General features: G+C 41.2%; 1 protein-coding gene across 3 annotated transcripts in view; it reads right to left on the reverse strand.

Annotated features, from left to right (window-relative positions):
* Nucleotides 1–9,460: 9,460 nt before the first annotated feature.
* Nucleotides 9,461–14,922, reverse strand: part of DHTKD1 (dehydrogenase E1 and transketolase domain containing 1) — a 75,481-nt gene continuing 70,019 nt past the window's right edge. For 2 of the 3 annotated variants that reach the window (XM_066278789.1, XM_066278787.1), the window contains one exon: nucleotides 9,461–10,237. In XM_066278789.1, the coding sequence (XP_066134886.1) occupies nucleotides 10,136–10,237 (102 nt within the window). In that variant the 3' untranslated portion in view covers nucleotides 9,461–10,135. Of the gene's footprint in view, nucleotides 10,238–13,839; nucleotides 14,496–14,922 lie in introns of those variants that run through there. The other variant, XM_066278788.1, reaches the window with a different exon arrangement.

Genomic DNA, 14,922 nt, shown 5'->3' on the forward strand with positions numbered 1-14,922 from the left:
GCCTCGGCCCACGTGGCCCACGTGCCCGCTTGCGTAGCCCCACCCCTTCATGGGGTTCCAGTAGTTGGCCGCTTCAGGGGCCCGCGGCCTCCCCGTTGCTATGGCCACCGCTAATGCTCCTGTGGGTGTGCTCCAGCAGGTTGGGCGTTTGGGAGCCTGTGCAAGTCCAAGGTGGCTCAGGCCTTTCCTCTCTGAGCTCCTTGTCAAAAAACGGTGGTTTCCTTGATAACCACTTTGGTCCCAGGACCCTGGGCACCCTGCGGGGCGGGTCAAGTCCGGGCCAAAGGTATGCGAGCACAGGGTACTATCCCTGATGCCCAGATCTAAGCAGCACCGCCCCCACCAGACCCCGCGTGACCCAAAAGTCTTTTTCATTTGCTTCCATCTTATTGGAACTTCTTGGAAGTTTAAAAAAATTTGCTACAGTTTATAATTAATAGCTTATGAAATCCCCCTCTTCACTACATCTGCTCCTTCATTTTCTCCAAAATGCAGAGCTCGGAATTTTGTTCCCTGGACTAGTCTGTTTTTATCGCTTCTTCCATGAATGGTATGAAGGAAAGTACAAGTTTTAGAAATCAGCCATCCTCTCTATTTGAATCCCTTCTCTACTTCTTAATGGCTTTGGGCAATTAGCCTTTCTGTGCTACCTGGGTAAAATAAGGATAATAATAGCCACTTTCTACAGGTGTGAAATTAAAGATCAACAAATAGATCTTGTATTTTCCTTACTCAAATCTTAACACCCTGCAGTGTAACTTTTCTAACTTCTGTGGAAACAAAGTTATTTCAAAGGTAACTCATAACAATATAATCACTGCTAGGTACTACCAGCAAGCAGCAAGAAGTCGTGGGGGAACAAAACAGATCAAAATATTTGAGGCTTGTTTGAGCTGGGGAAGGTCATGTCTTAAGGAAGACAACCTCCCTGAGCAAAGATAGAGAGGTGATACGGGTTGGCACAGGTTGCTGACATCCAGTTACTCTTTGTCCATCAATTCTGGCAGACATTCTCACTCTGTTTCCTTTGTGCCCTCAAGGATGGAAGGTTCCTTTCAACCTGAGGTTACAACTTACAGAAACTATCATGATTCATGTCCAGGAAGTTGTTTCTACAGCTTAAATGAAACTGGCTGGAGGCTAGACTACTGTGATTTTGTTGGGTCAGTTATTTTTGAAATCTTAACAAAGGGGCAGCTTCTGGGAACAGCTTTTAGCTTAGACCTAACAATCACCAAATCTAATCTATTCTAATGTTTAGGTCTATATACAAGAAGGCAACAAAATACTTATATGTGTATGTGTGATTTATTGTCTCCTCGAGCAAACTTTTAGCCAGGCTCCTCTGAGCCCTTTCTCTACTAGGTCTTATGTTAGACTATAAAGACTTCAATAAATACTAACATAATTTCTAACAGCTCCATACCTAGGATCTCTCTGACCACTCCCCCCTTAAAATATCTGCCTGGAGAAGTTCAAGGCTGCCAAAGAATTTACCTTTTGTTCTAGCCAACACCTGAAGATAGGGTCTTTGTCTCCCAGTCTTAGTCTGAGGGTAGGAGCCTAACTTCTGTTAGTTCCAGTTAACAAACCCAGAGATGTTTAATGTGGACCAAATCCTCCTTCCTGCTTTTTGTAATGTTCAGCTTCCCCAATTCTATGAGCTCCCACTTACCTCCTCCCTGTTCCTTCATTCTCCTTTTATACTGTTCAGTCACCTCTACAAATCAAAGTTGAGTTGCCTGACCAGGTGGTGGCACAGTGGATAAAGCATCAGACAGGCACACAGAGGATCCAAGTTCAAAACCCCAAGGTTACTGGCTTAAGTATGGGCTCATCCAGCTTGAGTATGAGCTCATTGGCTTGAGTGTCGGATCATAGACGTGACCCTATGGTCGCTGGTTTAAGCCCAAAGGTCACTGAATTGAAGCCCAGGGTCGGTCGCTGGCTTGAGCCCAAGGTCACTGGCTTGAGCAAGGGGTTACTTGCTCTGCTGTAGACCCCCGATCAAGGCACATAGGAGAAAGCAATCAATTAACAACGAAGGAGCCACAACAAAGAATTGATGCTCCTCATCTTTCTCCCTTCCTGCCTGTCTGTCCCTATCTGTCCCTCTCTGTCTCTGTCACTAATATATATATGTGTGTGTGTGTGTGTATTAAATATATATATTAAATAATACCTGAAAAAAATAATAAAACTGTTATTTAAGATATTTCCATATTGCTTCTTGATTGATGTCCTCACTTTTTTTCACCTGTGGACGGAATGAACATTACTACAGGCCCTTAGAATATGCTGTTGTGCAGAAGGATGTTAAAAAACAGTAAAGAATATATAAATTTGTGATTTCCATATTGGGTGGCTGCCCAGGCATCTACCTTAGAGAGAACTCTTATGGTTACAAGTGCCACTTTAACAACCAGTTCACCGAACTCAACAAAATATTAGGTATTGGTTTTGCTGAACCAGCACACACCAGTTGAATCTTACCACTGGGTGAACCTGTCAACTCCAACATCTTCAGGAGCCTTCTCCACATGGTCTAAGCTTCCTCACAACATGGTTGCCAAGTGACATTCTTGGAAGTGACACAGCATCACTTAAGTGCATTGTATTTATGATACAAAGACCTGCTGAATTTCAAGAGGGAAAGGAAATAGACTCCAACTCTAGGTGAAGATTCTGGAAGAGTATATGGGACACAAAATACAGCGCTATGACATTTTGAAAATGGAATCTGCCATAGTCATAATCTCAGGTCCTATGGCATTATTCTTACCTCATTCTATTGTGTGTTAGTCATTTTCATATTTGTCTGATATCCTCTACTACACCATGAACTTATAGTTGGCAGGGAGTGTCTCATGTAATTTTTGTATCATCTACAGTAACCTGCATGTGGTTGACTTAAATATAGTTTTGGGGCCCTGGCCGGTTTGCTCAGTGGTAGAGCGTCAGCCTGGCGTGCAGAAGTCCCGGGTTCAATTCCCGGCCAGGGCACACAGGAGAGGTGCCCATCTGCTTCTCCACCCCTCCCCCTCTCCTTCCTCTCTGTCTCTCTCTTCCCCTCCCGCAGCCGAGGCTCCATTGGAGCGAAGATGGCCCGGGCGCTGGGGATGGCTCCTTGGCCTCTGCCCTGGGCGCTGGAGTGGCTCTGGTCGCAACAGAGCGACGCCCCAGAGGGGCAGAGCATCATCCCCTGGTGGGCAGAGCGTCGCCCCTGGTGGGTGTGCCGGGTGGATCCCAGTTGGGCGCATGCGGGAGTCTGTCTGACTGTCTCTCCCCGTTTCCAGCTTCGGAAAAATACAAAAAACAAAAAAAAAACAAAACAAATATATATATATATATATATATATATATATATATATATATATATATATATATAGTTTTGGCACTAATTTCATGAATATAACATCCTTTCAATAAAGATGTACTAAATTGAAAATTAATTGACAGATGGAAAAGAGTAGTCTGCACCTCTCTTTACTGCCTATTTCTGGGATAGCTCCATGTTTCAAGTAAGAGCCTGGGAATAAGCTTTGACACTACAGATAACTTTTATTAATTACCCTTCCAACATTCTTCATTCTTTCTACTACTACATGCTACTCATAACTTTTCTCATATAACCACATAAGCCACCTAATCTACATCTATAGGAATATCACCCTTCCTTGACCTCCGACATTGTTTTAGTACAACCAAGAAAAACATTTCTCTCCTAACCTGTGGTGGTGCAGTGGATAAAGCATCGACCGGAATGCTGAGGTCACCAGTTCGAAACTCTGGCTTCCCTGGTCAAGGTACATACGGGAGTTGATGCTTCCTGCTCCTCCCTCACTTTTCTCTCACTCTCTTTCTGATCTCTAAAATGAATAAATAAAAACTTAAAAAAAAAGTTTCTCTCTCAACAAGTAAAATGCTTGGTCTTCTCAAATACATTGTTTGTCCATTAAGAACAGAGGGTAACCTATTTTATCTTTTATTCCCATGTATTTCTTTCTTTCTTTTTTCTTTTTCTGTTTTTCCTTTATTATTAATTTTAATGGGGTGACATTGATCAATCAAGGTACATAGGTTCCGAGAAAACATCTCCAGGTTACATTGACATTTGATTATGTTGTATACCCATCACACAAAGTCAAATTGTCTTCTGTCACCTTCTATCCGGTTTTCTTTGTGCCGCTCCCCTTCCCCCCTCCCCTCCCTCTCCTCCCTCCCCCCTTTCCCCAGTAACCACCACACTCTTGTCCATGTCCCTGAGTCTCATTTTTATGTCCCACCTATGTATGGAATCATATAGTTCTTAGTTTTTTCTGATTTACTTATTTCACTCAGTATAATGTTATCAAGGTCCATCCATGTTGTTATAAATAATCTGATGTCATCATTTCTTATGGCTGAGTAGTATTCCATAGTATATATGTACCACATCTTCTTTATCCAGTCATCTACTGAGGGCTTTTTGGTTGTTTCCATGTCTTGGCCACTGTGAACAATGCTGCAATGAACATGGGGCTGCAGGTGTCTTTATGTACCAATGTTTTTGACTTATGGGGGTATATACCTAGTAGAGGGATTGCTGGGTCATATGGTAGTTCTATTCTTTTTTTTTTTTTTTCATTTTTCTGAAGCTGGAAACAGGGAGAGACAGTCAGACAGACTCCCGCATGCGTCCGACCGGGATCCACCCGGCACACCCACCATGGGGCGATGCTCTGCCCACCAGGGGGCGATGCTCTGCCCATCCTGGGCGTCGCCATGTTGTGACCAGAGCCACTCTAGCGCCTGAGGCAGAGGCCACAGAGCCATCCCCAGCGCCCGGGCCATCTTTGCTCCAATGGAGCCTTGGCTGCGGGAGGGGAAGAGAGAGACAGAGAGGAAAGCACGGCGGAGGGGTGGAGAAGCAAATGGGCGCTTCTCCTGTGTGCCCTGGCCGGGAATCGAACCCGGGTCCTCTGCATGCTAGGCCAACACTCTACCGCTGAGCCAACCGGCCAGGGCCGGTAGTTCCATTCTTAATTTTTTGAGGAACCTCCATACTTTCTTCCATAATGGTTGTACTACTTTACATTCCCACCAACAGTGAATGAGGGTTCCTTTTTCTCCACAGCCTCTCCAACACTTGTTGTTACCTGTCTTGTTGATAACAGCTAATCTAACAGGTGTGAGGTGGGATCTCATTGTATTGTAGTTTTGATTTGCATTTCTCTAATAGCTAACGAAGATGAGCATCTTTTTATATATCTGTTGGCCATTTGTATTTCTTCCTGGAAGAAGTGTCTGTTCATGTCCCTTTCCCATTTTTTTTTATTGGTTTATTTGTTGTTGAGTTTATGAGTTCTTTGTATATTTTGGATATTAGGCCCTTATCTGTGCTGTTGTTTGAAAATATCATCTCCCATTTAGTTGGCTGTCTGTTTGTTTTTGTTGTCAGTTTCTCTTGCTGTGCAAAAGCTTCTTAGTCTGATGTGGTCCCATTCATTTACCTTTGCCATTACTTCCCTTGCCTTTGGAGTCAAATTCATAGTGCTCTTTATAACTAAGGTTCATGAGTTTAGTACCTATGTTTTCTTCTATGTAACTTATTGTTTCAGGTCTTATATTTAGTTCTTTTGATCCATTTTGAATTAATTTTAGTACAAGGGGACAAACTGTAGTCGAGCTTCATTCTTTTGCATGTGGCTTTCCAGGTTTCCCAGCACCATTTGTTGAAGAGGCTTTCTTTTCTCCATTGTGTGTTGTTGGCCCCTTTATCAAAGATTATTTGACCATATATATGTGGTTTTATTTCTGAGCTTTCTATTCTGTTCCATTGACCTGAATGTGTATTTTTCTGCCAATACCATGCTGTTTTGATTATCATGGCTCTATAATATAATTTGAAGTCAGATATTGAAATGCTCCTAGCTTCATTCTTTTTCCTTAGGATTACTTTGGCTATGTGGGGGTTTTTATAGTTCCATATAAACCTGATGATTTTTTGTTCCATTTCATTAAAAAATGACATTGGAATTTTGATCAGAATTGCATTAAATTTGTGTATCGCTTTGGGTAATAGAGTCATTTTGACTATATTTATACTTCCTATCCAAGAACAAGGAATGTTTTTCATTTCATGATATCTTTTTTCGATTTCCCTTAACAATACTTTGTAGTTTTCATTATATGGGTCCTTTACATTCTTTGTTATGTTTATTCCTAGGTATTTTATTTCTTTTGTTGCAACCATGAAAGGGATTGTTTTTTGAGTTTGCTCTCTGATGTTTCATTGTTGGCATATAGGAAGGCAATGGGTTTTTGCATATTAATTTTGTATCCTGCGACCTTACTGTATTGGTTTATTGTTTCTAGTGGTCTTTTTGTGGAGTCTTTGGGGTTTTCAATGTATAGGATCATATCATCTGCAAAAAGTGAAACCTTTATTTGTTCTTTCCCAATATGAATGCCTTTTATTTCTTTTTCTTGTCTGATTGCTCTGGCTAGAACTTCCAGCACTATGTTGAATAAGAGTGGAGAGAGTGGACAACCTTGTCTTGTTCCTGATTTTAGGGGAAAAGTCCTCAGTTTTATGCCATTTAATATGATGTTAGCTGATGGTTTATCATAAATGGCCTTTATTATGTTGAGATATTTTCCTTCTTTACCCATTTTGTTGTTTTAAACATAAAATGGTGTATTTTATTGAATGCCTTTTCTGCATCAATATATTGATAAGATCATATGGTTTTTGTTCTTTGTTTTGTTGATATGGTGTATTACCTTAACCATTTTACATATGTTGAACCATTCTTGTGATTCTGGGATGAATCCCACTTGATCATGATGAATTTTTTTTTTTTGTATTTTTTCTGAAGCTGGAAATGGGGAGAGACAGTCAGACAGACTCCCGCATGCGCCCAACCAGGATCCACCTGGCACGCCCACCAGGGGCGAAGCTCTGCTCACCAGGGGGTGATGCTCTGCCCCTCCGGGGCGTCGCTCTGCTGTGACCAGAGCCACTCTAGCGCCTGGGCAGAGGCCAAGGAGCCATCCCCAGTGCCCGGGCCATCTCTGCTCCAATGGAGCCTTGGCTGCGGGAGGGGAAGAGAGAGACAGAGAGGAAGGAGGGGGGGGGTGGAGAAGCAAATGGGCGTTTCTCCTATGTGCCCTGGCCAGGAATCAAACCCGGGTCCCCCCGCATGCCAGGCCGATGCTCTACCACTGAGCCAACCGGCCAGGGCCTGAATTATTTTTTTAATGTGCTGTTGTATTCGATTCGCTAGTATTTTGTTTAGTATTTTACCATCTGTATTCATTAGAGATATTGGTCTGTAGTTTTTTTGTGTGTGTTGTCCTTGCCAGGTTTTGGTGTGAGGGTTATGTTGGCCTCATAAAATCTGTTTGGCAGTATTGCTTCTTCTTTAATTTTTGGAAGATTTTGAGTAGAATAGGAACCAAGTCTTCTTGAATGTATGATAGAATTAACTAGTATAGCCGTCTGGCCCTGGACTTTTATTTTTGGGGGAGGTTTTTTTTTTTTTTTTAAAGCTTAGTCTTTTGTTTGTTTGTTTTTTTAAGATTTTATTTATCCATTTTTATTGGAGAGAGAGAGAGAGAGAGAGAGAGAGAGAGAGGAAAGAGATAAAGAGAACAGGAGGAGGGCCAGGAAGCATCAACTCCCATATGTGCCTTGACCAGGCAAGCCCAGGGTTTTGAACTGACAACCTCAGCATTCCAGGTCAACGCTTTACCCACTGCGCCACCACAGGTCAGGTTTGGGGAGGTTTTTGATAGTTGTTTCTATTTCCTCCCTGCTTATGGGTCTGTTTAGGCTTTCTGCTTCTTCATGACTCAGTCTAGGAAGATTACATTTTTCTAGGAATTTATCCATTTCTTCTAGATTGTTAAACTTGGTGGCATATAGTTTTCCGTAGTATTCTACAATAATTCTTTGTATATCTATGATATCTGTGGTGATTTCTCCTCTTTCATTTTGGATTTTGTTTATATGAGTCCTTTCTCTTTTTTCCTTAGTGAGTCTTGCCTTGTGTAGGTAGAGCGCAGAGCACATTCCTAGCAGCTGTGGCTGATGCAATGCTGTGAGAACACTCCAGCACCTGAAACCCTCCTAGGCATACCCAGGAGGGAGCTTGCCCGCTGTAAGAAAGTAACTCAGTGCCAACCAGGCAGCTCCCTGACCTTTCAGCCATTGGCTGTGAAGGACATGCTGTAACATTCTATTGGCCCAGAAACCGAATTGAGAAGTATAAAGTTAAAAATTTGGAGAGATCTACACTAAACTAAAAAAAAAAAAAAAATCTAGTTTTCCTTCTCATTTTGGGCTTACACTTCAAAATTTTTTTAACTCAAGAAACCCAGAGATCTGAAAAAAATGAGTTTCTGTTTTTTACTAGTTCAATATACAACATTGATAACCATTCTCATTATAATTTTTGAAATGAGAAGTTAGTGAGACAGACTCCCACATGCACCCGGACCAGGATCCACCTTGCAACCCATGTCTGGGGCCGACACCAGGCCAAACTGAGCTATCCTCAGTATCCAGGGCTGACACTCAAACCAATTAAGCTGCTGGCTGCAAGAGGGGAAGAGAGAGAGAAGGAGGAGAAGGGGGGGAAGTAAAGCAGATGGTTGCTTCTCATGTGTGTCCTGACCGGGGATCAAACCTGGGACATCTGCACACCGGGCTGATGCTCTATCCACTGAGCCAATTAGCCAGGGCTAATAACCATTCTCATTAAATATACCTTTGTAATTTTAGTGATTTACATAGTGGCACCAGGTTACATGATTTATAAGGTTTGACAAAGAAAGGGGTCTGAATACTACAGAAATGTTAAATCAATGCACTAAATGCATACATTTAAGATGTGAATCATGAATCTACTGCTGTGACCAGAACACCTTATATGCTGATTCTGAAAAACATCAGTTGCCAATAAAAGTGAAGAGTGTACATTCCCTTATGGGGGATGTACAAGAAAGGTGAGCTTCTGCAGCACCAACCCACATAAAACTGTACAGTATATACTGCTGTTTAGTTATGCTTCCAGTACCATTTAACTTCAGAATAAGGGAGTGAGTTGGTGACCCTTAAAAGTCTCCAAGTACCTGGCGTTGGGAAATTCCCACCATCAAAGTTTAAGTGCTCTTTAAACACCACAAATAAACATCACAGTGTAGTAGAGACTTTTAGAAGCAAAACTAATTAACCAGGGGCTGAAATCCCCATATTGGACACCCAACCTCAATTAAAAATATGAAAATATCACCACAAGAACAATTTAGGAAGGGAAGATACTAAGGCAAGGCAGACCACAGATCAATTTCACTGTAGCTAAAACTCCTTAACTTAATAACACTATGTTAAAAGATCACACCCAGAGATTTGTATTTAATATATTTAAGAGTAATGGGTAAAACAACAATCTTTAAAAACATAAATAAGAAATAATACAGTTTTTAAAATTTTATTATTGATTGATTTTAGAGATAGAGGAGGGGAGAGACACAAACATCAATCTATTCCTGTATGTGCCTGGCTGGGGATTGAATTCGCAACCTTCACATATGGAGACCATGCTCTAACCAAATGATCTATCTGATCATGGCAGGAATAATACAGTTTTGCTACAGTGTCTGTTGAAACATTTTTCACAATGGCTGGAAGACAGTACCAAAAATGACATAAATGAAAATATTGGACTTTGAAAAAATAAGGGAAAATTAATGAAAGTGACATGCATCAAATAAATCAAGAGGTAATACTGAGGTAATCTATATGTAGTTATAAAGTCAGCTTAAGTTTCCTGGGCATTTATAGTTAATGAGAAGGTAGAGTCTGAAAACTCTGGATTTTGACCTAGTTTTAGAATTCACTCAGATATAACCAAATTGTAACGTGATTGTATTGTACTGTTAAGGATAAGAGTTACTTGTCATATTTATGTATTGATTCCCTTAGCTATTCCATGTATTCCAGATTAAACTGTCTGCATCAGCCCCAACATCTTACAGGAATACAGGCTTTTCACATTATCTAGTAGAAAAAGGAGAGAGTAGAGGAAACAGGCCTTTCTTTTTATGGCAGTTTTCTTAACAGGAAGTTGTATTTCTTCAAAGTTCATCATCAAGCAAAGGTCTTGGTGAGGACAGCTTCATGCTGTTGCAGGTGAACAGTGCCAATTCCTACAGCAGGTACTGGCAAAGGGGGTCGGCTCACAAGGCGGAGCTGTCATTGGAATAGAAAAGAAATAAAGAAAATAAATAAATTGACATTGGGACCTAATCAGAGCTCTGCTTAGTTCACCCAGGGAGGTGCATGTATTTCTTTTCACTTATTTAACATTAATCACCTTTTTGGAAAAATTATGACTTACAAAGAATAGACTGTTACAACTAAAAACCAACTAAATTCCAGGTATAATAAGGTAATATAAAGTCTCAAATTTGTTCTATTCTTCAGTAACTATTAGTTTGTTTTAGCTGTAGAGTTTCCTAAGTGAGAGCTATTTACATGTGAAAATGATCTGGGTTTAGTCAACTACTATAGTATCAAATGAGTGAACACAGTTCTCATCAAAGCAGAACAGAAAAGCATTGCTCTTCTTATTGTTTTTCCCTTCCTCCAGCACAGTCAAGAAGAATTTGGCCTTTGAGGGATCCCAGCTATGTAGATGGGCCTGAAACAAGCATCAGTGAGTATCTTTACTCCTAGACTGTCAAATAAGACTGCCTGTCACCCAGCTTCCCCATGTCTTGGATGTTGACTTTAAGGATGAGAATGCTGAGTAGGCTAATGGGAAAATAGTACACAGGTAAGACTTTTACTTTTCTAAGTAAAATAGGTTTTTGTTTTTACATGATACTAGTATTATACATACCTTGATAAACACTCAGCACTTTATTTTGTAAGAATAGCCTAAAGAGCCTGACCTGTTGTGGCGCAGTGGATAAAGCATCGACCTGGGAACACTGAGGTCGCTGGTTCAAAACCCTGCACTTGTCTGGTCAAGGCACATATGGGAGTTGATGCTTCCTGCTCCTCCCCCCTTTCTCTCTCTCTTTCACTCTGTCTCTCCTCTCTAAAATGAATAAATAAAAAGAAATTTTAAAAAAAGAATAGACTAAAGATGTCAGAGTAATGACAGTGTGAGAGATAACCTTAGCCTCTCCCCTTGAAATTTCAACAAATTGAACTCAGCGAAGAAACCCCACCCAGGCTCACAGGCTTGCCTGAAAAATTCCGTGCACTGAATGGACTAAAGGTGGGAAGGGTTAAAACGGGGCAGAAGATAAGAAGCAGTGGCGGTGGGGATCCAGAGAAGGAAAAGGTCCAAACTGTTTGGGCTTTCATTTGCCAGATGGGGGAAACCCAGAATGGCTGGGTCTTCCTCTGCCAGAAGGAGCGCAGAGATTGGGGGGCATTTGAAGAGATACTGAACCAAAGAGGTGGCAGAGTGTAGGGTCACGGCCAGTGTTCCCACAGTCTGCTGGCTGCCTGCATATGAGACAGACACAGACATAGAAAGTGAGACCCCCATCAGCCTCCCAGATTCCACCTTCCTCCCCTCATGGGGTACAGAGTGTGGCAGAGACACAACCCACAGTTCTACAGGACCACTCTTTCCCTTGAAGAACAGAGGTGCTCTGTGTCTGGTCCCCTGTTCTGTTGAGATGCAGGAAGGAGGTCCTAAAGGCCTGAGATTGCCATTGCTAAAGCAGTGAAGCCCTCACAGTATGCCCCACCTTATCTTCAAGACAGCAACATCTCAGCAGAGGTAAGCCTAGGGATTTTAAAGAGCTAAAGCTTGTAATCCAGTGCCACCTACTGGAAAAAACATTACAAGTGCAATACCACTCCTTTTTTGTCAGCTTGGGTTTTTTTTAATTATTTATTTATTTATTCATTTTAGAGACGAAAGAGAGAGAGAGGGAGAGGGAGAGAGAGAGAGAAGTGGGGGAGGAGCAGAAAGCATCAACTCCCATATGTGCCTTGACCGGGCAAGCCCAGGGTTTCGAACCGGCGACCTCAGCAGTCCAGGTCGACGCTTTATCCACCGCGCCACCACAGGTCAGGCTGTCAGCTTGGTTTTTGAAGAGTATTGTCTTTTTTTTGCTTTTCTTTTGGTATTTTGTTGTTTTGATTTTGTTTTTTATTTTGTAGTTTTGTCTTTCATTTTTTATTGTTGATTTGCTTGATTTTTTTGCAATACCACTCACAAATATCATCAAGAAAGAAAAAACCTAATACTATGATTACCTGAGAAAGAGACACAGTACAGAAAGAAAATGAAAAATCTCCAGAAAGCAATTTCAATCACATGGAAATCTTGAAGTTAAATTATAGCAAATTCAAAATTGAAGTTTTGAATACATTCAATGAGATGTGAAAAAACACTGATAGGCAATTTAATTAGCTCAGAAAAAATAAGTACTTCACCAAAGAGATTGAAACTTCATAAACAGAAATGGTTAACTCAATACATGAATTGAAAAAGGAGCTACTAAGTTTAGTTAATAGAATAAGCCAGAGAGAAGAGAATCAGTGACATTGAAGACAGGCAACTAGAGATCATACAGAGGGAAGAAGAGAGAGAATCACAAATTTAAAAAAAATAATAGAGCTCTACAAGAATTCTCTGACTTCATCAGAAAAAGCAACAGCAATACTGTGGTACCTTGAGATATGAACAGACCAACATATGAATTTTTTTAAGATACGAGCTGCAACTCGGTCCGTATTTTTGTTCAATATCCGAGCGAAATTCCGAGATATGACTCGTAATTCGGGAAGCTGCCACTAGTTGGTGTGTTGGTGCACAGGTCCAGTATTGGCAGTTTGATATACAAGTTGACTAACTTATGAGCTCGGTTACATAATGAATTAAATTAGTATCTCAAGGTACCACTGTATAAAAATACTGGGTATATAAGAAGAAGAAGAGAGGGAGAAAGGAATGGAGAAGTTAGTCAAACAAATAATTGATGAGAACTTCCCAAGCCTATGAACAGAGTTAGATTCTTGAATCCAAGAAGCAAACAAAAATGCCTAATTACCTCAACTCAAACAGGCCTTCTCCAAGGCACATTGTAATAAAACTGTCAAAAGTCAATGACAAAGAAAGAATCCTCAAGGCAGCTAGGGAAAAGAAAAACATACAATATAAAGGAAGGCCTATTAGGTTATCATCAGACTTTCTAGCAGAAACTCTACAAATTAGAAGAGTGTGGACCAAAAATTCAAAATACTAAAAGAGAAGAATTACCAGCCAAGAATACTGTATCCATCAAAGTTACCCTTTAAATACAAAAAGAAAAATAAAACTTTTCCAGACACACAGAAGCTGAGAGAATTTGTCACTAGAAAATCTCCACCGCAGGAAATACTCAAGGCAGTTATTCTATCGGATACAAAGAACAAAACTACAAGTTAAAGCTCCAACTAGGTTACAATATATACAAGGATAATCTGTGACAACAAAAATATAAAATGAGAGAGGATAAAGATCTGCAGTAGGAAAGAAGGTTGGAGGGCAGAAGAACTCATGAGACATGGGACTCTTATATATATGAAAATTTTTTTAAATAAATAAATTTTTATTATAATGGGTGACATCAATAAATCAGGGTACATATATTCAAAGAAAACATTTCCAGGTTATCTTGTCATTTACTTCTGTTGCATACCCATCACCCAAAGAGAGATCGTCCTCCGTCACCCTCTATCCAGTTTTCTTTGTACCCCTACCCATCCCCCTACCCCTTTCCCTCCTTCCCTCCCCACACCCCCCGTAACCACCCCACTCCTGTCCATGACTCTTAGTCTCGTTTTTATGTCCCACCAATGTATGGAATCCTGCAGTTCTTGTTTTTTTCTGATTCACTTATTTCACTCCGCATACTGTTATCAAGATTCCACCATTCTGCTGTAAGTGATCCAATGTCATCATTTCTTCTAGCTGAATAGTATACCATGGTGTATATGTGCCCCATCTTCTTTATCCAGTCTTCTATTTTCTTTTTTTTACAGTGACTAAAAGCCTTTAAGCAAACTTTTGGCCAATACAGCAAGAATCCATAAAAGAGTAGTGTCCTTAACATGTTCACCAAGTCCAAGTTGGCCCCATCACCATGCCAAATCTCTGAAAAATGCAACCCAACCACAATTCAGTCTGTTAGGAGCTGTCACAGGGAGCAGGAGTCCAGAAAAGTCCACATCCAGGAAAAGTCCTCATGGCACTGGAATTGTCACCATTCTATACTTTGCAGCTCAATGTCCAAGTCCCAATGACTGCTGCTTCTAGCTGGTAATGATTCAGGTAGACTGGAAAAGCCATTTGCAGCATGCGTGGATATGGAGCTCTGTTCTCCTCTGCCTGTAGAGTTGAGACCAGGTTGCTCTTCCCTGGAGCTCTGCGACTGTGGCATGGTAAAGAGAACCTTGGGATACACTAAGCTGGGTGGCAAAGGTAGATTCATAATAGAACCTGGCAAAAGGGGGAAAGAGAGCTCTAAATTAGGAGTAGGTCCCAGCCTGAAATATGAGTGGGGCATTGAGGTAGGAGGGATAAAGGAAACACTATATATTAAGCAAAGCAGCAGAAAATAGGACTATCAACACCCACAACAGAGATCTTTGAGGGAAGAATAAAAAACCTGACTATTCAGGCAAAACACAGTTAAGTGGCCCTTGTGCAAATGAGATCAGTTTACCTGCTTCTTGGAAGAAATACCCTAGGCTCGTCCACAGTGTCATAGATGGGGCCGACGGCCCTGGGCACCTTCAGCCTTCAGTGGCAAACCCCAGCATTCTGGGCAAGGTTAGGTCATAGGTGGCTGGAGCAGGGCTGGAAGAGACTGAACCCTCCCTTAGAGGAGCGAGGGGGAAGCCTACCTTCCAGTGTCCCTGTTTCC

Source organism: Saccopteryx bilineata, chromosome 5 (assembly GCF_036850765.1).
Source record: "Saccopteryx bilineata isolate mSacBil1 chromosome 5, mSacBil1_pri_phased_curated, whole genome shotgun sequence".
Taxonomy (NCBI): Eukaryota; Metazoa; Chordata; class Mammalia; order Chiroptera; family Emballonuridae; genus Saccopteryx; species Saccopteryx bilineata.